Source organism: Micrasema longulum, unplaced genomic scaffold, assembly GCF_059751315.1.
Source record: "Micrasema longulum isolate JH-2025_06_02 unplaced genomic scaffold, ASM5975131v1 h1tg000299l, whole genome shotgun sequence".
Taxonomy (NCBI): Eukaryota; Metazoa; Arthropoda; class Insecta; order Trichoptera; family Brachycentridae; genus Micrasema; species Micrasema longulum.
The window spans coordinates 850769-875347 of NW_028277503.1; the positions used below are offsets into that span (position 1 = coordinate 850769).

The following is a 24579-nucleotide window of genomic DNA, read 5'->3' on the forward strand; positions in this document are numbered from 1 at the left end:
TAACGTAAAATTTAATGAAATTAATATATATATATTCCGTTAGGGCAAACCAACCGACTTAATTTTTGTAGTATTTTTCACACAGCGAATTTTTCAATCTCCGAATTACAAACGGCGGCTTCCGTGGTGTAGTGGTCAAGACGCTTGACTCACGCACGGAAGGTTCCGGGTTCGATTCCCGGTGAGAACACAAAAATTAAAATGTGATTTTTCTCAAGCCTGGGTGCTCTGTGATGTAATTCACCACTGTAATTAGGCCTCCTGGCCTGTTGTGGTGCAAAAAAAATAATGTAAAAAAAATAAAAAATATTCATTTTCTCCGTTTTTAGTTTTATGTAGAAACGTCCTTCTTTCTTATGACGACAGTATTACCTCCTTATGTATTAGATTTAAGACACTGTTTAAGTGATAAAAAAGATATATATTCAGTTCTCAAATATACCTCGATAAAGGAGAACGTGTATTTCTGAAACCGATGGGCAATTAAAAACAATAAGTGTTTAAACACTTCTGTTCTGTGTTTTTATTTTTATTTTAATTATACAATTTTAAATTTAATTATTAAGTTTCTGACCCTATATTATATTTGTGATGTATGTATAATACTCGTATGTCTGTGTCAACTCGTCCCAACTCAACACAGGACTTTTAGTCCCGTGGAGTTGGGACTTAGGTCTCGAAAAATGTGTGTGTAATATATATTTTTTTAAAAATCAATAACCACTTTAAATATAAAGTCTCTTATCTTTTAAAAATATCTAATAATTCATTCATTTATGTTCAAAGCATTAACTTTGTGGTCAAACAATTTCATTATTTAATTGAAGTATTTATCTACTTACCGACTTTTTATGTAAATTCAAAAGTTAATGGTTTAAGCATAAATAATATTTTATCAGCAAGTATGGCCTTAAAAGAAAATCTTTGTCCCGACAAAGAGACCGGCACGGCACGTCTCGAAATATTTTATTAACATTATTTATTCATTTTTTAAATAATATACGTACTTCTAAAATTTTTACCTACGCAAAATTCCGAAACATAATAACTTTATGTTTTAAATTCATGGAAAGTTATTTGGAGAATTGAAAAATGTTAAATGGCCTCACTTTCAAAGAAAACTTTCCTGTAATTTCAGTTCGCGGGTGAAAAGTTTCGTCATTAATTGCATTTCTTGAAGTTTTCCCAAGACCTATTCTGGCCAAGTGAGAAAGTATGACCTTGAGGGAACGAATAATCAACATGGCCTTTCACTGCACACGAAAACAGCCCTCAACTTTGCGACACATTCACTAGAAAGGTCAGAAGTAAAAAATACTTCCATTTTTAATTAAAATAAATTTACATCAAGTTAATTAGTCAACCTGTTTTGATTTTGTAAATTATATTTTTATCAATCTCGAAGGACCAACATTTTCAATTTAACTAAACATACTTAATAAAAAGGTAAAACATGTAATTTTTCAATGAATTTTTTGCATAATATACATTACTAGCTTTTCCCCGCGGCTTCGCCCGAATGGTATGAGGGAGAAATCATTAAGGTCATTAATTCGTTGTGCTGTTTATCAATAAGAGTTTTCGTTTATAAATAAGATTTTTCTAGATGATTTTATATATGTTATCATGATTGAAGTAGCTTGGTCTTCCAACGATCGCTAAGAAAAAATACGACGCTCCGTTAGTCTATGGTGACGTGACGTAGCGTCGTTATTCTGTAAACAAATCCAAAATCCTACTTCAAAACCAAAACGAAATTAACCATAGATAACTAAGTCAATTTTAGAAATTTAAAGAATCAATTTCAAATCGATTATTTTTGACATCCCACATTACACCCTTTTGCAAATAATGTTACTCGTTGTTATTTCTTTTAATTGCATTTTTTTAGTGTACTTTTTTTAATTTTCGGGATAAAAAGCAAGTAGTCTATTTTACTTTCTATCGCTCCGGCTATCCCTGAGCAAAAATCGAGTCAATCGGTCGCTCCGTTGAGACGTAAAGAACACACAAACAAACAAACGAACACACTTTCACATTTAAAATATTAATATTGATATAGATTCGTATAGATTAAACAATAAAAATAATATGTTCTTACTGGAGTAACCTGTGCCGAGGACACTTTTTTTTTTTTTTTTTTTAAACTCGTCATAAATACACTTATTATTTTTCAACATGTGAGAATATACCGGTAGTCAGATGGCAGAAGGGACCATCTGTATTTTTTTCTGTTTTAGTTTTTAAAAGTTTTAATAAATATTTCAGTAAATACACATAGAATAAAAAATAAAAAAACACCATAATTTAGGATGGTAATTCATTATTAAAAAGCAACACTAAAATATTTTAGTTTGGGGATTGAAGTCTTGAAATTGAGTTGTATTTCAGCTCTCCTCAACATTTTTGAAAATTACAGATGGTCTATACTGCCATCTGACTACCGATACATGAAAAACATCATATACAGAGAGAAAATTATAAAATTTCAAAAAGTTTAAAACTCTACATACGTATTTAATTTCTAATAAAAATCCGCAAATTAACCACTCTCTAGGTAGATTCAAATTAGAACCCCAGGGGTTATATTACAAACGGTCTCGCGGCCGTAAAAAAAGCTTTTATCTCGCGTATTTATATACAAAATACGCGAGGTAAAGGTGTTTTCTATGGCCACGAGAGTGGTTCAGAATAGCACCTCATGGGTGGTATTCTGAATCTTCTCTACCCCCTAGAGTGGTAAATTTGGGGATTTTTTTTTTAATGCGACAACACTGTACTTCATGTAATGGCCACACTGATGATTAAACGTCAAATTTTATTTTATTTATTTCGAATACAAACAGATGTACAGGTTAAATAAATATATTTTTTAAATTTATATAAAATGTATACATAGTAAGGCCTGCCATACAATTATATGTATTCACTAAATAATACTGTAATAAAGCGACGACTGCTCAAAGTTTAAACTATATGATAATAAATAATAAATATAGGTTCTATATATTAAAATAAATATGGACAAAACAAGGAGATAGTGGGAATGAAAAGAAGGAAATGTATAAGGAGTGGTAAAGGATGATTAAAGGAAAGTAAGAATGATGATAAAAGAATCATGTATAAAACAGAAAAAAAAAACGAACACGGTTTGGTCAATTTAACCTAATTAATTGTGTTAGGTCATGGTCGCAATAATGTTTCAAATGAAAATCATCGCGTGTTCATATTAATTTGACGTTTAATTATCGGTGTGGCCAGATATGAAGAAAAGTGTAAACGAATGCAAAAAATAAAAATCCCCAAATTAATCACTCTCTGAGGGGGTAGAGAAGACTCAGAATACAACTCCTGGGGATATATTCCAAACGCTCTCGCGGCCGTAGAAAAATATTTTATTTCACGTATTTTGTAAGTCATTAATAAATACGCGAGATAAAAGTGTTTTCTACGGCCGCGAGAGCGGTTCAGAACAGCTGGGCTGGTAATCCAAACGCAGTTATAGCGCGTTTTTGCTTACTAAATACGCTTTATAACGCGCTGGAAATGCGTTCGGAATACCAGCCCAGGAGTCAGAATTTGTTTATCGGTATTGTCAGGTCTAACCATATTTTCGAATAGTGTATGAAATCTGTATCTCACGAAGACTTTATTCATAGATATCGATAAACGATTAGGCATTTCCGAGTTTTGTAATAAGTGCCCTGATTACTTGTTTTGTTTGGCAACAAACCAATAATACTTACACAAATAAACATCTTCCGTATAAGGGGGTTTCTTATTGTCTTTCCGTCATCCCCTAATGCGCACTTTTAATATTTTATTTATGTAAATAATATTCCCACTAATATACATAATCATTTAGTCTTTCAAACCTCTCCTACGAAAATCCATTCATCATCATCATCACTCCCTTTCCACACCTTGTGCATGGTAGGCAAACGCGTTGACCATTACACCACGACGCGCGACGCCGACAAAAATGCATTAGATACTGTATTCTTTATTTGAAACACAGATAACGGTGAGATATTTATGAAATTTTCTTTCATTCTAGTATCGTACTAAATGATAAAATACGATACTTTACGTAGGTTCATTAAAATATCATTAATAAGTATTATAGACATATAATTAAATATTTTAATGCAATGCAGGGAGTCGACCTAAGGAGTCGACCTAGGGAGGCAACCTAAAGCTAGGGTTTCCTAGGACAGCGGTGACCGTATCTTAACGGCCGTAGTGAACGGTGATGCGGTGGACAGCCGTCGTAACGGTGACTAGAGAGTGTTTTCCCAAGAAAACGGTGTTGATAACATTTAACAACACCGTTTTCCTAAGAAACCACTCTCTAGTCACCGTAACGACGGCTGTCCACCGCATCACCGTTCACTACGGCCGTTAAGATACGGTCACCGCTGTCCTAGGAAACCCTAGCTTAAGAGAAAATTTTAATATATTTATTGTAAAAAAATATGTCAGCCTTAACTTTAAAAAAATAAAATATTTTCATTATTATTACATAGTTTTTTTATTTTTGGTCAGACTGTAAGAATTTTTTTATATATTTTTTATTTAGGAGTTGCTTATTTTTTACCTTGCTTACAATAAGCAAGGTATATATTAAAAAAGTGGATTTTTCTGCAATTACATTTCTTTAAATTTATCTAAATTTTTGGGATCAGGAAGGATATACTAGACTGGGCCAATAAAGAGCTTCTCAGCATTTGCTCATGCAAGAAATTGTTGGCGGCAATACGTCCACCATATAACCGAGTATACTTTTGTTTTATTATGTTGTATTTATCTTATTGTATATATTAAGATTAACAAAGATTGTTATTATAATTATTGTAATACAACTTTAAATAATATGTATATGAAAAATACACTTCTTTTTCTTCACAGATTACGTCACTAAAACTTTTTCAACGGATTTTCTAAGCTTTAGAGATTTTAGAGAAATTATGTCAGACCAAGGAAATAAATTGTGCAGATTTTTCGTGTGAGAATAAAACGAAACTTGATAAATAAATAATATTAGCAACCGAAAATAACAAGTTTTCTATAAAATGTCTTGATGTGTATGAAAATGTATTTTCCAACAACCAATCTCCCATCATCTGTTAGGTTGTTTTAAATTTAGAATACGGAGAGTGACAGATTTGCAATGTGTTTAACATTTTAATAACTGTTTTACAAATAATCGGACCACCAGCATCGTTCGAAGGGGAATTGCATTTATTAATATCCTGGCAAGATATTCCCCAATCGATTGTTTTGAATCGTTTAGCATTATGTAAATGGCAGTTAAAACCATTTTCGTTGCCTAGATACGAAATATGAAGCGAGCAGCTGTAGACTTCTGCCTCGTTTTTAATGCATTTCCGGTATAACTGTTAGCACGGAAGTAACTCATTTATTTTAGTATTATCATTTGTATAAATAATATCTAAAAATATACAAGGTACAGTAATAGTTTGAAACTTTAAGACTGATTTACATGAAATTCTTCTGCAACAGGTGAGAGTTAGTTTAATGATTTGTACCAATTATTTTATACGTATTTATTATTCATTGATGCTGAATTAGTGTATTCGGTCATGGAAGTAAAAATAAATTTTAAAAAACCATATAAAAGTATTGAATCTCTCAAATTTGTTTTCATGTTTATTCTAGCGATACAATTTAAAATTTTAAAAACTATATAAATCAATTATTTGCTACAAATGTTTAAGTTATACTTATGATGGTTTTTACCGCCTAGATTTAGCTAAAGTGTGCTAATAAATGATTAAGTATTGATTTTTGATCCCTGAATCAAATTCAATTGAAACCGTCTTCCATTCCAACTTTGTTCCTTCTACTCTTCTAAATACTCTCTAAATCTATATTGAATATTTTGTGAATGCCCACTGGGTATATATATATATAAATAAATAAACATAGACACTTACCTTAAATGCAATTAAAATACCTAAAATCAAAGATGGTTTTTTTCTATTTTCGTATTAATTTTTTTTTGTAAACCGATTAATTAGATTAGCGCAAAATATCACGGTATATTTTAAAAGTGGGTTTGAAGTTTAAACTCTTGACCAAAAAAATTTTAGCTGTCTATATAATTAAGAGTCGAATACCTAATTGGGTATTATATCACATATATTGGGTGGTAAAAATGATAAAAATGCGTGGTAGAAAAAAAATCGAAATGACTTTTTGGCCTCAATTCAGTTTTTACTGTCTTGAGAGATCAAGTACAGATATTAATAACATTAAGACTTATTATTATTATTATTATAAAACAAATGTGAAGAACAATTAGCTTTAAAGTTATTAAGTGAATAACATTTTTAGAACTACCGATTGTATAAAACTATTTCTATAAGTTTACGTTGGCGTAATTTAGTAACGATTTTGTGGGTAAATGTGTAAGTTAAGAATCATGGCCCGGCATTTATAGCATTCACCTTGATTTTAAGAATACACGTAACTAGCTTTTATCAAATCAGATTATTGAAACATTTTCTTGTACAACATAAACATGTAAAAGTAAGTCAACATTGTGCCATACGCGTTTTCCCAGCGCCTGTTGTAGACAATTTGTAATACTTGATGTTTAACGTATTGCCTACCATCTACAGCAAGGCGTAAAAAAGTGAACATCAAGAAAAAACACGCCTGTTTGACATAAATATTTGTCGAAAATAAGGACGGTAAAAATTTAACTCAATGGAAAACACACAAGACGATGACATAACTGTAACCGAAAATGTTGACATACACAACTATAATATCAGACGACAACACTATCACACTAAAAAATCAAGGAAAAATGTTGAATAGTCTCTAGGCACACAATGGGCTTAATGGCTACTTGAAGAGTTTTATTGAAGACAAATTTAACACCGAAATAATTAAGCGCATGTCTCTACTCTACACGAGATATTATTTAACTTTATTTACTTTATTTATTGGAAAGTCGACAGACAATTATTTTATACTTATCCCATACTATAATAAAAAAATTAAAGTCCAATTCAGACTTCCTCGTAATTAGTTGCATTAATTGTCTAATAAATATAAGGTGTAATGTAAAATAGGTAATGGCGCAAAAATTATATTATTATAAATATGAATATTCATTTACACTTGAATAGAGAATACTAATGTCGGTTGTACAGTTACACATTAATAATAATAATGGTTTATTAACAAAAGTAACATTGACTTTATCTACTACATACACAGTTAGGTGATAGATTTCTCGGGATCATGTCTAGTCTGCCTAACTAGATACAATCTGTTTTAAGGCAGAATTTTTTATGTAAAATAAACAATAATATTACTACCTACTAGTTCAGTTAAGGCATAGAATTAAGAATAGTCCAGAAGGAGCGTAGAATCATATTTGAATACATCGGACTGTGTCCAATAATCCCCCCACTATGCCCCACGTTCACCGCGCGTATTCGTGATGTCACCGCGTAATGTTGCATGATGGGAAAAATATAATTATAACACAAATGTAAAGTTTAAAAAAAGCAATTTGTTAATTTCTCTAAAATTTTATTGTACGCGCAGAAATATTGATTGACACAACAGAGTAGATAAGTAAAAGGTCATTTAAAAAGAGTAATTGAATGAATGAACTTTGAACTTAAAATATAAAACAAATTTCATTTGACATAAAACGGATATTTTTATATCATGTTAAATAATATTTGTTGTTTTAAAGGTAATGTCGTTCAAATGTCCCTCACGGCGTTGTTTAATCTGAGGTCTAATTTTCATTATTTTTTTTCATTAGATGAGCAAATTAGGGTAAAAAAATTACTACCCTGGCAACACTAACGAAATTTCCATTTTGTTTTTTTCGACAATCTGACAGATAGAAAAATAATTCAATTTTTAAGTAATGCATTTGTTACATACACATCCATTTGCAAATTACAGATGAAATGTGTTTGCATCCTGTTTCTTTAAAATCCTAGCAGTATTTCTAAACTTTAAAAGGACACAACACGGCATAGTTGAATTCAAATCAGGAGTTGCGTACTGAGAGATGTCTACAAAGAAACTAATGGGTCAAAACGTAAACCTACTCATTTATGAGTAGTTGAGTCACCTTCTGTTTGATGTGCGTATGCGGTTTCTACACTATTCTTAATTCTATGAGTTGTACTATATTAATTTATACCATTTATTATGTAAGAATGTTTTTGAGTATATTTTTCGATTTTTCTCGACCTAAACTCGGTAGTATTATATTAATATAGCGAACGGTAAGGTGTATTATGCACCTATTTATGCATTCGCAGTCAGTGGACTCCGGATTCATCGCATAACATCATAAAATAAATTGGTTACATACATTTCATATCGTCGGGATTGTAGAACAACAACTGATGTGCGAAAATGCGACATTGACTTCATTTTATATTTAATCTTTAAAAAGTAACAAAAAAGCTTTTTTTTGCCAGGTTTTAAAAATTAAATATTTATGTAACTAACCCGAGCATCAAATGATGTACTTTTGTACTAATCAAGTTATGAGTTAAAGTGCAACCCGAGCATCAAATGATGTACTTTTGTACTAATCAAGTTATGAGTTAAAGTGCCAAAAAAAATTTAAACCACTCTCATGTAAAGTTAAAGAAAATTTAATGCGTCGTTGTTCTACGATCACAACGACATGTATTTATAACCTTATCGGATTAAAAAAATTATAAATAAACGAAAAAATGTACTTTTCGATTCCAAAATCAAATCGGTTTTTTTTTGGGTGCGAAAAACGGGACAGCCAAACTTCGACTTCAGTTAAACAAAATTAGTCAGACAGACAACGCGCAGTTGTCTTTTTCGCACAGAATCGGTGAGGCATTTGTGAAATAGTGGTGAAAAAAAATATTTAAATAACTTTTCATCAAAAATGCCAGAAACCGCCTATCCTCTTAAGGTCCGTTTCAGCTCAATGGTTACTCTCAGGCAAAAACCCTAAAAAAGGAAATAAAGACATAAGTCCGCTTCGGTTTAGGTCCTGGGTTCATTCCTGGCTGGGTGGACAGATATATTCATGGTTCTAGGGTGGTTCTACATTGAAATATTTCATTGATCCCGGACTTGCACCTGAAGCGTATAATTGATCACCTTAATATCAATAATCAATGTAACAAAACTGATAGATATCCCCCGGAGTTAGAGCACTAATGCAGTGCCCTAGTTAATGATGATGATTTTGTCGAGAGCGGTGCTTATGATTTTAATTAAATATTTTTTTTAATGTTTATAAACAAATTTTATTAAAAAAAAAAAACTACAACGAGGAATTTCAGCTCTACGGAAAATTGCATGCAATTTTTTTTTCTTGCACGCGGTAAAAATTACAGCAATAAATTGAACCGGGAAGTTTCTTGGAAATGTACAAAAAAAAATATTAAAAAAAAAAAACTAATTCTTTGAACGACGTCACTGGTTTATATGAACCAACCAATGATAAGAGAGCTGTAAATTATCCGGTTTGCTTACCGTAAGCGAACCAATTGGTAGAACTGACAGAATAAGCGTAAGAGAATCTCCGGCGTCACACGCGGAGTAATTTCAGAAATACAAAACTTTTAAAAATCATAGCGCTGATAATACGATTTAAAAAATTTAACAATTTTTTTTGGATTAGTTTAATAGTCTACTAACAAATTAAAAAAATCTTTTTGACGTTTCCTATTACGTAAAACAATATTTTGTATTATAATGGGAAGTGACGTCTTACAACAATGTCCTTTATAATATCAATACTTTGGGGTAAATAGAACTGGAAATATCTTTCTATTTTTAGACTAATTCATTTTCTGTGTTTTGTATTCTATTGATTTCTCCTTTTCAGGATTCTCTTTTGGGCAACGAAAACGGCGTATTATGTATTTGCATAAGCGTAGTAGGTTGTAGGTATCGTTGTATCGTTTTGTGTTCCGCAAATATTCGCTGTTATTGCCTTCCTAATTCTGAGGTCACGGAAGCTTGTCAGGGATAACTGATATATCAAATTAAATAAAACAAAAAACTCGTAAAAATCACTCATCGCTTTTGAAAAACCATTAAAATATTAAAACGAACCTAAGACATAAAAATATGACGTAACGTGACTATAAAAATAGTGTTTATAAAATGTGCGGCTACTTTTGCGTGGTTGGAATTACATTTATTTAAGTAATGATTATATTATTGACATGTATTTTTTTTTTGAATCACCAAGTTTGTGGCCTATTTACAGCATAAAAAATAAATTACGACTCATTCTATATGGCTGCGATACACTCCAACTTGCTTTTTGATTATGCACACGCTTACACACACCTAAACACTTACTCACATACAAATATACACAAACACACTCTCTTACATTTGTATATATACATACGAACTCACACATTTAAGAATGTCCTATAATTTAATGTGTACGAGTATGCTTATTATTTAGAAACTTCGCTGGCCTGTCTTTCAACCTTATCTTTACTATGTAATTTAATCATTGTTTACTGTATATTTCTATAAAATAAGTCAATCAAAAATAAAATTATTATTTGGAGCTACTTTTGGCCTTTATTACGAATACAAATAGCGTTAGAATATAAAACATTCATTGCTTCGACCGATACTTTGAAATATTTAAAAATTCTGTTTGTAGAAACGTATTACGATTACTTCCTCTAGTAATATCACGTCAGATATAACATTATGTACCTCGTATTATTATGATTGACTAAAGTGCATGAGGTGCAGTTGTAAGCAATTTTAATATGACAATCGAATAATAAATAACGTGAATAATAAATACGAAAATATAATGACTCTAAACAACATTTACGATCGTCATACTAAAATCTTATATGCTAGTGTATTATAATAAGCAGGTACTTTTATTGTTCCGTATATTTTACTATCATAAAAATGTTTTATTTTAGCTGTAGAGTCAGTTTTTTCACCGATACGGGGCAATTTACTTGTCGCAACTTAAAAACAAGTGTTTAGGACAAAATAAAACTAAAAAAGTAGAGTGTTGCTAAATGTATATAGATTTGAAACCCGTTATTGATTTGAATACGATCATCTAAATTATATTTTTTTGATGAATAATAAATAACATTCTATAAAAATGCACCAAAAATTATAGAAATAATAGTTTTTTATTTCAGTTTTAATCCATCCGTGAAATTTTTGTGTGTATTTAAAAGTGTACGAAATTGTAATCGCGCGAAACTATTCAATAATAATTGATAATAAATTAAAGTTTATCGGCGCGTTTCTAATACAAATAAGAAACATAAGAAATTATCATAAAAAATCAAATAAACAAAAAATTAAACGATAATACGAATAATAAAATAAATATAAAACAACGTTGATTTTAATCACTATTTTTTTTCTACCGGCTGGTCTCAAAGCTACAAAAGCTTCTTTATCAAAGTATAATTAACTAGTGAATTCTATCTTATTTCATTTTAACGGTGATTACTAAATATTACATCGATATATATGGAGCTAATCTAATTGAACTATTTTTGTCATGTCATTTTTTTAAAGATGGGAAGTGTGAAGTGAGGTGTATACCATATTTAAAACTATTTATCAAACATAGTTCTATTTGCAGATGACACGTCTCTTATATTTAAAATAAATAGAAAAGCTATTGATTTTCTAGAAATAAATGACACTCTTTTGAGAATTCTAAAATGGTTTGATGCTAATAATTAATATTAAATGCAAAAAAAAAACAAAATGAATTCAATTTGCTTTACCTAATGTAAGAAATGTTGACATACATATAATTCTAGATAACAACAGGCTAGATTTTGTTAAAAGCACAGTTTTCCTAGGTCTGACGATAGATTCAACCCAATAAACCAATATTTTTAAAAAAATAAACATTATGACGGTATAAAGCCAATATATTTATGAGAATATTATGTAGGTGCGTAAAAATATATCTATCTTTAAAAAAAATAGCGATAAACAGAATTACAATACTAGAGTAAAGACAAATTGGTAATCCCGAAATTAAAGCTATGTAAGGTACGCACATCGTTTGTGGGGCACTGCGTACGCTTCTACAAAAGAATACCCGACAGTGTCCTTATTATAACGAACAATAAATTCAACATTTTTATAAAAGGCGTACTTTTAAAAAAGGCCTATTATGGACTAAATGAGTACACGGAAGAAAGCTGTATATGGAACTGACATATTATTTTATTTGTGTTAATCTATTAGATTATTGTTATAATGTGTAATTATACATTGAAACCTGAGTATATCTTTGTGTTGTTTTGTTTATTAATTTATATATTGACTTTCAATAAGCGTGTCATACCTACATTAAAGAAAAATGGAATAATAGGCAGGAGTGAATTAAAGGAAATATTGTTTGTTTGGTTATTTATATATTTTTTCTCATCATGAATCGCTTTTTAGTTTCTGAGATTTCCATGTTGTCTAATTTTAATATTTTATTTTCAACACGAAGAACTTTTAATCTAGTGTCTTTATTAATATTATTTGCGAATTCAGAAAAAATATTATTATTAAGTGTTCTTTTACTGTAATATTAGATTTTAAATGTAGATAGAATCGCAATCGTTGCCATTTAATAGGTATTTGCCAGATTTTTAGGAACTCTATCTTTGTGATTTTTTAACAATGTTATTGCATAGAAAGCAGGTTTAATGTTCGATGGTATGGAATTAGATAATTGTTTACTAGAAATATAAAAAATACGTGCCTAAAAACAAAGCTGTTTTATATTTATTTTATTTAAATGAATAACCACAAAGTTAGTGCTTTAAATATAACATTTAATACTACGCATGTTTAAAAAAAGAGAAATAATCTAATGTCTAAACATCAAAGTCTTGATTTTTGATGAGGAAGTTCTTTGATCGTCTGCTTCTTCCTTCAGACTGAAATATAACCAGAACCCTAAACGAGTGTTTCCAACTGGATGGAAACTCTCAGGTGAAAATCAGCCTCATTGTGTAGTGGTTGGTGCATTCGCCTATCATTCTTAAGTTCCTGGGTTTGATTTCTGGCAGGGTGGACGTGATACATCGCTTTTAAAGGTGGTTCTATACTGTAAGAATCTAGTCCCAGGCTACTATTCCAAACGCTCTCGCGGCCGTAGAGAACGATTTTATGGCGCGTATTTAGTACGTTAATCATCATCATCATTCCCATTCCGCACCTAATGGTGCATAGGGCAGTGCATTGGTACACCAATTAGCGTATATTGATCATTTTTGTTACATGAAAGTAAGGTGATCAGTCTTACGCTTCAGGTACCAGTCTAGGGACTGTAAAATATTCTAGTGTGAAAACACCCTTTTAAATAATATTTAATAGTACGTTAACACGCGCTTTAAAAGTGTTAATAGGTAAATTAAAATAACTACCCTCGGCTGGTATTCCAAACGCTCTTGCGGCGGCATAATCTCGCGTATTTACATACAAAATACGCGAAAAAAAACATTTTCTCGTTCCGCGAGAGTGGTTCAGAATAGCACTCCAGGGTACGCATTCTGATGGAAAGTTAAAATTTATCTTCAATTTTATCTACAAAGTAAAATTATGTTTTCAGTATGAAAAATACAATATGTTTACATTTTTTTTTTCTAAACATGTTCAATTACCGGCTACCGACGAAGATACTTTTAATTTTCATACAAATATACACACTTTCATACATAAATAACGATATTAGTTTTACCGTTTCAGTATATACCGATGTCGATAGCCGTTCATAGTCGCTGCCCTGGACTGGTATTCCAAACGCTCTCGCGGCCGTAGACAAACCACTTATCTCGTGTATTTAGATACAAAATACCCGAGAGCGGTTCAGAATAGCACCCTTGATTGGTCTTGTTTCTTTAAATTGCTACATATTTTATGCCTTGTATTTTGTTAAAGACGATGATTTCCATAATAATAAATTAATAAAACTGTTTTCAACCCCTCAAAATGACAAATTTGAAACAAAGAAATCTATTGTACCGCAATAAAACCTTTTGTTATTTTTGTGATTGGTATTTAACAAAGGTCTCCATGTTTATTATTTACCATTCCGCGATACTAAATCTTTCGCACAAGGTTCCCATTTCCGGCGAAGTTTTGTGCTTGCGTGTCGTTGTTATAATGCAGATCTCATTGCTCCTATGTGAATACAAATACATCACGACGATGAAAACTGTGAACGAGGAAGACTAGTTCTGTGTACAAGGACTATCGACCAGTGGTCAACCGGCATTGTTACGTACATCGTACAGTACATGACAGAAAATAGTATGCCGATAGCCTTCCTACAGCACGATAGATAGGTTCCTATAATGTATAAATGCCGTGTTGCATTAGACGCAGAACCAGTCAAAAGGTGGGTTGGATGCCAAAATAATGCAAAACAGATTTTTGCCATTCAAAATTTTACAAAAAAATGTAGTATTTATTTATTTTTTTGGGAAAAAAAAACAACAGTTTTTACATATATTGTATACAGAAAATAAGAATATATATAAACGAAAAATGTCAATATAAAAATACCACAGAGGTGTAAGCTACTGATTAAGTACATTATCGGTATCAAAATAAACGCAATTTAACAATTAAGAAATGTTAGGCACTTAGAATTTGCAAATAAAATAAAAATAAATATATTTATATTCAGTAATAAATATAAAGTAAATAGAAACAAGATAAATTTTAATTTAAAAAAAATATATAAAAATAATGTAAAAGGGCCAAAATATAGTAATGAACATACGAGTAAAATCCGTAAGAAATCCGTAAAAAATCTAGGAGTACTAATGGATGAACATCTCTGCTGGCGAGCTCATACTAATGAATTAAGCCGCAAAATATTTTTCAGTCTACACTCACTTAGAAGGTTGCAAAAATTCTTACCCATTAGTACTAAATGCACTCTTGTACAAGCATTACTACTACCCATTCTAGATTACGCTGATGTTTCCATGACTGATTTAAGCTGTGAGCAACTCGATAAACTTGAACGACTTCAGAATACATGCATAAGGTACATTTTTGGTCTTAGGAAATATGACCACATTTCTGATTATCGTAGGCAACTGAAATGGCTCAAAATTAGACAGCGGAGAGACTATCACTCCCTCTCACTTCTGTTCAATGTACTTCATAGTCCTAACGCTCCTATATACCTGTGTGAAAAATTTCAACGCTTATCAGTTCATGGTTTACCTCTTCGTTCTCATTCTCAAGGCACTCTCTTAATACCCATACACAATTCCTCTTTCTTCTCTAACTCATATAGTGTCCATGCGGCTCGACTGTGGAATCATCTCCCATCCACCATCAAAGATGTTACTACATTATCTCTGTTTAAATCACGTCTGAAGAAACATCTCCTTTCTCTTCCTTAATCTCTCCTCCTTTCCTTTTTCCTCTTTCCTCTTTTTTCCTTTTTCCCATTGAGTAATAGTTTCGATTTAAGGTAATTTATAAACAAATACGTTTATTTCTATTTTTATATATCTTTAAATTTTTATTCTTTTTTTTTCTATTGAATATGTTCTGTAACTTGAATAATAAAAATAAAACTTTTATTTTATTGGTTGGTTGGAAGAAATTGCCATTTGGCAATAAGCCCGCCAATGTACAAATAACATTATGTACAAAAAGTTAAATAAATAAAAAAATAAAAAATAAAATGTATTATGTGTAATTTATGTGATAAACAATAAAAAAACAACTTTTATAATTTGTTAAATCTAGATTTTATTATGTTCTTCCTCATCGCTGCTCGACACAGCTGAAAGGTAACGTTTTTGTTTGTTTCATGATAATATCGTATTTATTCTTAAAATCTTTTAAAGTCTGTGAACTTTGGTTTCCTTGCTGTTCCTAAAAGATTGTTGTAGATTTTTTAGTACTGAAACAGACAATTTTTCAGCTTCCCTGTGAATGTTAGGCTTCTTAAATCGGAAAAAAAAAATTGCTTGGCTAGTTCTCTTGTCGTCTTGTAGTCGATTTCCGACATAGTTGACATGAAGTATTTATTGAAAAGGGTGTTTTCACATCAGAAAATTTCATAGTCCCTGGACTGGTACCTGAAGCGTAAGACTAATTACTTTACCTTCATGTAACAAAATGATCAAGATACGCTGCGATTGGTGTAACAATGTAGTTCCCTATGCACCATTAGGTGCGGAAAGGGAATGATGAGACTACCCGCTGAGTCGTCATCACCAAAGTACTTTCGAAACGACCCAAATTTTTACCGGACACGGAGCTATGAGAAGTTACCCATATAGGTTTAAATTAAGGAATGATGACTATTGTCCATGCGATGATTTATTCACAGAGTATCGAACATCTGTTATTTCAGTGCCCATTTTTCGGTTTGCAACGCCATAATCTTGAAGCAAAATGCAGGAAAGATGGAATATCCTTAACAGATATCCACACTTTCGTTAAAAGTAGTTATCACGCGCCATTATTCTTGGATTTTGGAACAATGGTGATTGGACTCATAAAGGTAATAAACCAAAATCAGTGATCGAACATCCCATTTCCAAAAAAAACAAAAACGACTTTTTCCAAGTACCTTAGTCTTGTTCATGACACGTATACAGGAGTCCAAATACATATTTTTTTAAATTATTTAAAAACTCGTCAGCAGTTCGTCAGCAGGTAGGAAAGAAAGCATATGGAAGGACATAACGAATAATACTCCACAACCAATTTAGAAAAAAAATCTTTGTTGTCCTTTTTCTGGCAACTGACGGGAATCGAACCCCCAACGCCAGTTTCATAGTTGGCCGTCCACCAACTGCGCCACGAAGCCTGCCTCATTCATAGTCGTGGAGGTCATGGCTATGCAAGCTCCTGACGTCACTGCGACCAGCGAAGATCCATTGTGGCGGGGCGATGCCTGCCTAGCTTCAAGTCAATTATTTCCTTTCACAATCTTGTTCACTTTTCTTTTCCACGAAATCGATTTGAACGTTTGAAGCCATTTCCAGCAAATCTGCGTAGCCCATTTCTCCTTCCATCAGTAAATCTCGATCGTCCTGATTTTTATAGTGCTAATTTATCATTAATTAAATTTCTGATAATATACATACATCTCTGCATCAGCGCAGATATGACAATGTTGGAAGTGAGGAATTGGAGAGGAAGGGCAGCAGACCGGTAAGAGTGAAGGAGACTCCTGGATTCAACCAAGGCCCCCCCAGGGCTGTCGAGCTTATGATGATGATGATGACATACATCACAACTGTGTTGTGAGAAGCCGTGTTATAAGAGGGTTTTTGCAAAGTTTTGATTATGTTAGAGCGAAACCGTGTCGTTGGAGACCGTGTTATAGAATGGTTTACAGTACAATATATTATAATGTATTCCAACTTCCAACCACTCGCCGTTCGCCGGTACATAACGGAGATGTTATCGGGTATCGTCCATTCGGCTCGCGAAATGGCTCCACACCACTTATGTACTAGATATAATATATATGTAGTACATATTTGGGTACAGTACAAGTAGAATACTCTGCCCAATTTACACGACATATTTGAAATAACACTTACTACCTACTGAGTATTAATGATCAAAGTTCGTTTTAAAACGACCTTCGTATTTGTTTTTCAATGAAATATCGAATCACCTTAAAATGTATATTTGAAGCACTAACTTTATGGTTATTCATTATTAGGTTTTAAGTGGGATTTAACATAAGTTGTATACTTTTTTCCAATTTTAAAAATAAGCACCAAAATTGAAACAAAATAGTAAAGGTTACGTCATTCGAAAGAAAATGTTCTGCTCTACAAGAAATTGTGTTTGCATTTAGGTTACATGTATTATTTAATTTGATTACAAGCCTTGAACATGGAATGTCAAGTAGACGAAAGTGGTCATTTTCGACACCACCTTCTGTTTGCGTTCAATCGATGGAATAATGCTGCCAAAGCTGCTAGCGATATTTGTGCAGTGTGCGGTGAAGATGCCTTATTATTGAAATAATGAAGGAGAATACATTATTGACTAATTTGATGCATATTTTTTTGTTGTGTCTTCTTGTTCTCTTTATTTGGAAAAAAAAACAGACACAACTTATGTTAATACCCAATACTTAGTACAAAATACTTTGTTTTTAACCACTAGTTATTTATTTTATTTCTGACCGCTTTCTAAGCCACTACGCGCTTTTTTATCAATGAATAATTTGCAAATTAATACATGAGGTAGTAAATCACTTCTCGTTCAGTCTTTATTTATGTCAAGTGATATATTGTATATGTAAAAGTATATAAGAGTGAGGGATGAGGGAGGCTTAAGTTAAGTTAAGAGTGAACATTTTTGATATTATAAAATAGGATTATATTCATTTGTAAATCCCACCTTGTGAAAGGAGCGCGTAGTAGCTCAGAAACCGATCGGTGATAAAACAAATAAGTGGCTTAAAACAAAGTGCTTTTATTTTAATTTTTATAACGTTGTTTATCTCTTTAAAATACCGGTATCTCGATAGAGAGCAAAGTATTTAAGTTTTATATAATCAGCGTCGTAGCTGGGGTTGGCCGGCAGGCGGCTGTCAGGGGCGCAACCCTGAGGGGGCGCACTTAGCAGACCCACAGCCTTCTTTTCTCTTTATCTTCCTAGAAAATAAGTATCACGGGGCGCAAAATTCAAATCTTGCCTGGGGTTCTCGTGACCCGACGCTGGATATAATATGCACATTTCAACCGAGATGAAGGAATTGCGTGTAGACATGTATTTGTATATCATAAATTGTACACAGTTACAGAGAAAATACATTAATCTAATTTTTATAATAACATTCAATTATTATTTAGCATCTTTTTGAAAACTAAAATTAATTACAGCGAATCATTAAATGAAGATTCGCGTCTCGTTGGGGCTGTAATTATAAAACTACACACCTAGATTTACAAGGACGCGTTTTCATGTAATTAAACATTTTTCTCTCTAATTATTTTAATTTTATATTAATTCGCAATTCTATTATGTTTTCTAGATTATGTATGTAATTATGTATGATTTCTTTTGAGTATTCGGTGTTATTTTTTGGAGTAGTATAATAATATGTCATTACTCATTACGTCTTCTAATTAAATGTATTTTTCCCTGTTAATTATTATGGCTTAACACGGGCATAACCTCAAAAGCCATAATAAGTTCATAAATACGAGTATATGTAAAATGTAACTAAATTTTAAATGAATTAATTAATTAAACGAAAGAAAAATAATGAGTTTTCTCGACATAAAACAAGTTCAAATTTATTGGTTCATTTAGGTATTTTGTGTTCAAGTCCCACTATTATTTTTCTTTTTCATTTAATTGCACTTTTTTTTCCATTTGTATTTATTTATTTCGTAAAGTAAATCATTTTGCAGTTTACAAATATATAAACCTGCTTATGCAATATTTTAAAATTTAGGTATTCAATTTATAAATATAAATAAATAACTAAGTTTAGTAAGTTTAGGTAGTTACCGGACTTTATTTTTGGCATTACTAAAATACTTTTCTCACATTACATATTTTTTCCAGAGTATGTTTTCTTTCGTCGTTTCAATAATGCGTATTTTCTTTAACTTTCTTGTTATTACAATATTTGAGTTTGTCCAAATGTTTGTAGACAAAAGACTGGATTTCACCCCCTCGGGAGTCATTAAGATTAACAAATTACAACAGAGATGGAGAATACCTTAAAGTAGGGAATATGGAAGTCTAGACATTTACGGGGCTTATGACCTGTCATTGGCTGGTTTAAGTGCCCACTTTACACACTGTGTAACATTCATCATTCTGCCCATGTTTCAACATCCATATTTTTTAAATTCATTCATTTGTTGAGTTTCGTGATGTTAAATAGCTGAAACCTCTATTTTTGTGAAGAGATGCTTTTGACTGAAATATTTCACATACTAGGCAACGCCTGAAAACGCCTGAAACGCCGTTTCTTGTTATTGTTTTTAAGAGCCAAAATTACTTGCAAATGAGTGGAGGCGTATAAATATACATAAATTTATATAAATATACTTTACTTAGTCCGCCTCCCAGTCTAGTAAGTCAGCGCGTTTGAGGTTTAAAATTAGATTCTCGTTATGGTTGAAATATTTTTATTTTTAAATGTTCTTACACCGTAAAATTTTTAACTCTCTAGACTGGTATTTGGAACCTTAAAACCTTACCTTACATTGTCAAAATGGATGGTTTGATATGCAAGACCTATGTAAGACCTCAAACCCCTCTCTCCCGCTTCCACTCCCACCAAGTCTACTATAAACCATTGTGTCTTCTACTTTCTTTTATAATATTTTTTTATGTCTAAATATGTCCTTAAAAATGCCCGCTGGGCGTTTATATAAATAAATAAATATTATTGGTGCATTAGTGTATTAAATAAAGATAACTCAAGCCCGTAGGTTATGCCAAATTTTCTAAAACAAACATAAAATCAATTTTGAAAGTGAAGTTTCTAACTTCAAATGCTCATATCTCTAAACTCTGTTTTTTTACATAATACACTAAAGTTTTCATGGTGCGAGGTTTTGTATTTTAGTTTTTACGCTCCTATGGAAATTATGCTTTTTTTATTATGACCATATTTTATCGGCTCCGCGATATATTAATTATCGATATTAGTAAACTATACAGAATATACAACACAATTTTTTTAAACTTAGATTTAAATAAAATTATGTTTTTTTTCTTCTATTTCTACTGGCATTTCTTCATACAGCTCAGTGCATCAATGAGTTCTGTGATTTTGCCTTTTGACGAAATGGCTGCTTTAGTTTAGCCCCCAGCAAGTCGAAATCAACCTAGGGGGTCCATGTAGAAAGACCACCCTGATCACGAAATGTGGGATTTTCCAGGTCCCGCGCCAGCAGCCGCCTGATGGAGCGGTACGAGAAAATCTCCAAGCTGGGGGAGGGTTCCTATGGCCTGGTGTACAAGTGCCGGAACCGGGACACAGGTGAGCTGGTGGCCATCAAGAAGTTCGTGGAGAACGAGGACGACCCTCTTATCAGAAAGATAGCTCTCAGGGAGATACGGATGCTCAAGGTAAGAGTTAGGTTAGGTCACATATTTAATTTATGTATCTATATATTTAAATATAAATTACTACCGTAGTCTTCAAACCATAAGACGAACCTTTTTGCTCTCAAAATTCAACCGAAAATTGGGGTGCGTCTTATGGCCCGATGCGTCTTATCGTTCGCAAAATATGGTAAATACAAAATAGTGTCAGACTATACCGTCTGCGCAATTTATTTAGAGCAAAAGCTCTACAATTCGAAGATATAATCAGGAAGTTCGGTGTTTTTTTTTAAATTTTTTATTTGTTAAAAGACTATTAAACTAACCCAAAAAGATATATTTACAATTTTTATGTACCGTATTATCAGTACTATGATTTTCTTAAGTTTTATAATTTTGAAATTGCTCCGCTCGTGACATCACAATTCCATCTCGATAAGTTCTGCTGATTGGTGAGTTGAACACTCTTTCATTGGTTGATTCGGCAAACATGTTACACAGTTCATTTTTATTCTTTTTTTCATACATTTTCGAGGAACTTCACCGTACAATTAAATGCTCTAATTTTTACCGCGTGTAAGAAAACATTTTTTATATCCCATTTCCCTAGGCCTAGATACTATTTTGGGTAAATAATGTCATTAAAGGCGTTTATAAATAATAAAAGAACTTTATGTTCATTTTTCTTGCTATTTATTTATTTACGGACATTGTCCACATATGCAATTTAAAGGTAACAGTAAATTTATTATTTAATGTACCTTAATTTTTGCGAATTGTAATTCATAATTTTGATAACTTGTGTATTTGTGACGTTGTTGAATAACTTTATATAATACTAGCGGAACCGACAGACGTTGTCCTGCCCGAACGTTGGCAAAAGACTTTTCATTGATAAGTAGGTACCTAGATACTTGTTTGTGATTAAATTTCAAAATGAAAAATTTTTCACATTCAAATAACGAATCCAAGTTGGTACCTTGGTACTTGTTCATGGTTGAATTCCAAAACATAAAATAAATATTTTTTCAAATATGGCATTATTTTTGCAAACGTCGAACTCCGGTTTTCTCACCAACAGAAGAGTGTACTTATGTAGGAATACAATTTTTTTAAATGTATTGAATTTAATATTATTTCAGTATTACCAAAAATCCAGTGTAAAAAATAAATGGGTAGAAATTATAAGGAATTTAAGGAAAGAATCTGATTGAGATCTACAAAAAACAAATGCTGTTTGTAAACATTTGAAAACTTTTTTATACCCAAAAAACCAACATCTTTCCATTTTTTTGCAAATGCATTCTCCTCGAATGCAACCCTGGTAGATCGATGAATAATACATTTATGCTCCTTACATATATTTTACATATAAAGTTGAAGATTTTAATATCTACGAACACGCACAGCGCAACGATCTCTGTTTCTCTGAAAACCGCACATAAATCGGTTAAACCGTTTAAGAGGAGTACGGTGACATCACACGTACAGAGGAATTATATATATATAAAAATATACAAAACTTTTGTAATTTCGTAACCTAATAATACATTTTTGTACCCTTATGACTACATGTTTATAGTGGGAATATTCTGTTAATATGCAGTTTAAATAAAATAATTATTTATTTATTGTTTATAATTGGTAGACGGCCATAGTGAAATTTGGTAAGGTGTCCAAAATAAAACACTTTTATAGTATTTAATTCTAGTTCGAATTAATTCGAGTCAGTTTGATGATGTCCCAACAAGACGAAACGCGTCACTAAAAATCCAATAAAATAGTTTTATTTTGGATACCTAAAAAAAACAATTATTAATTAAAACTGTGGCAAAGCGGGATTCAAGCCTCTGATCCGGAATCCGCGATATTACCTCGGGACTACAACCCTTCCAAAAGCCTAACAGGACAAATAAAAATAATGGTACAAAAGTATATACCCGTACTGTGAGTAGGTACTCCTTACTCTAAAAATCAATTCTTTTTTGCCATAGAAAAAAATGTGATTAAGATACTTGATTAGAAATTTATCGGAAAATTGATTTTCTAAATACCAGGTTTCTTTGATTAATACTGTTACAGCTCGGCTCCTAAGTAACGTAACTATTCGAATACAACTCAATACACGTGTTACATATCAAATTGTGAGTACGAACTACAGAACTTACAACCGTCTACAAGTAACAGCCATGTTTTTACATGAATTATAAATCATGGCATACACGAAACCACTAAATACCAAACAAATCGTACTGAAATAATAATTAAAGGTTCTCGTAGTAAAACATGTACACTGGAACATGGTTTCGAAATAACACGGTCCAAAAATTTTATTAAACAAATTTTTGATCATAAATTTAACAATGTATAGGTTCTATTCGTTTTTGGAATGCACTACATGGCTCTTTAATAATATGATTGTTTAAACGAATAATCTTTGTTACGATGTTTTTTTGTATTTTGATGTCATTTACGAAAAAAGTAAGGGACAATACATAGAATTAAGAATAGTCTCAGAAGGCGACTCAACTACTCATAAATGAGTAGGTTTACGTTTTGACCCATTAGTTTCTTTGTAGACGTCGCTCAGTACGCAACTCCTGATTTGAATTCAACTTTGCCGTGTTGTGTCCTTTTGAAGTGTAGAAATACTGCTAGGATCTTAAAGAAACAGGATGCTATCACATTTCATGTCTAAGTAGTAAATGAATGTGTATGTCACAAATGTATTACTTCAAAATTGAATTATTTTTCCATCTGTCAGATTGTCGAAGAAACAAAATGGAAATTTCGTTAGTATTGCCAGGGTAGTAAATTTCTTTACTCCACTTTGCTCATCTAATGAGAGAATTAATGAAAATTGGATCACGGATTAAACAACTCTGTGGTGGACATTTGACGGACATTATCTTTAAAACATCAAATATTATTTAACATGATATAAAAATATCCGTTTTATGTAAAATAAAATTTGTTTTATATTTTAAGTTCAATGTTTATTCATTCAATTACTCTTATTAAATAACCCTTTACTTATCTACTCTGTTGTGTCAATCAATATTTCCGCGTGCACAATAAAATTTTAGAGAAATTAACAGATTGCTTTTTTTTAACTTTACATTTGTGTTATAATTATATTTTTTCCCATCGTGCAACATTACGCGGCGACATCACGAATGCGCGCGGTGAAAGTAGGGCATAGTGGGGGTATTATTGGACACATTCCGATGTATTCAAATATGATTCTACGCTCCTTCTGGATTATTCTTAGTTCTATAGGGACAATGGTAAATTTTTTTTTTTTTTTAATATATTCAGTCACCCAAATACTGAATATTCACAATACAACCTATTTTCCACAAGGAAGCATTGTTGAAATGTCATTAATCGAATCGAGATGGGTTCCGAGTGCCGCAGACCCCAAATCACAGGAACGAGATTCAAACCCCACTCTATTAAAACTTGTTTCTTGTTTTTTAACACGATGCT

General features: G+C 31.8%; 1 protein-coding gene across 3 annotated transcripts in view; it reads left to right on the forward strand.

Annotated features, from left to right (window-relative positions):
- Window positions 1-24579, forward strand: part of LOC148282756 (cyclin-dependent kinase-like 4) — a 43940-nt gene that overhangs the window by 5109 nt on the left and 14252 nt on the right. For 2 of the 3 annotated variants that reach the window (XM_088224618.1, XM_088224621.1), the window contains one exon: window positions 20925-21114. In XM_088224618.1, the coding sequence (XP_088080744.1) occupies window positions 20925-21114 (190 nt within the window). Of the gene's footprint in view, window positions 1-1138; window positions 1301-20924; window positions 21115-24579 lie in introns of all 3 variants that reach the window. The other variant, XM_088224619.1, reaches the window with a different exon arrangement.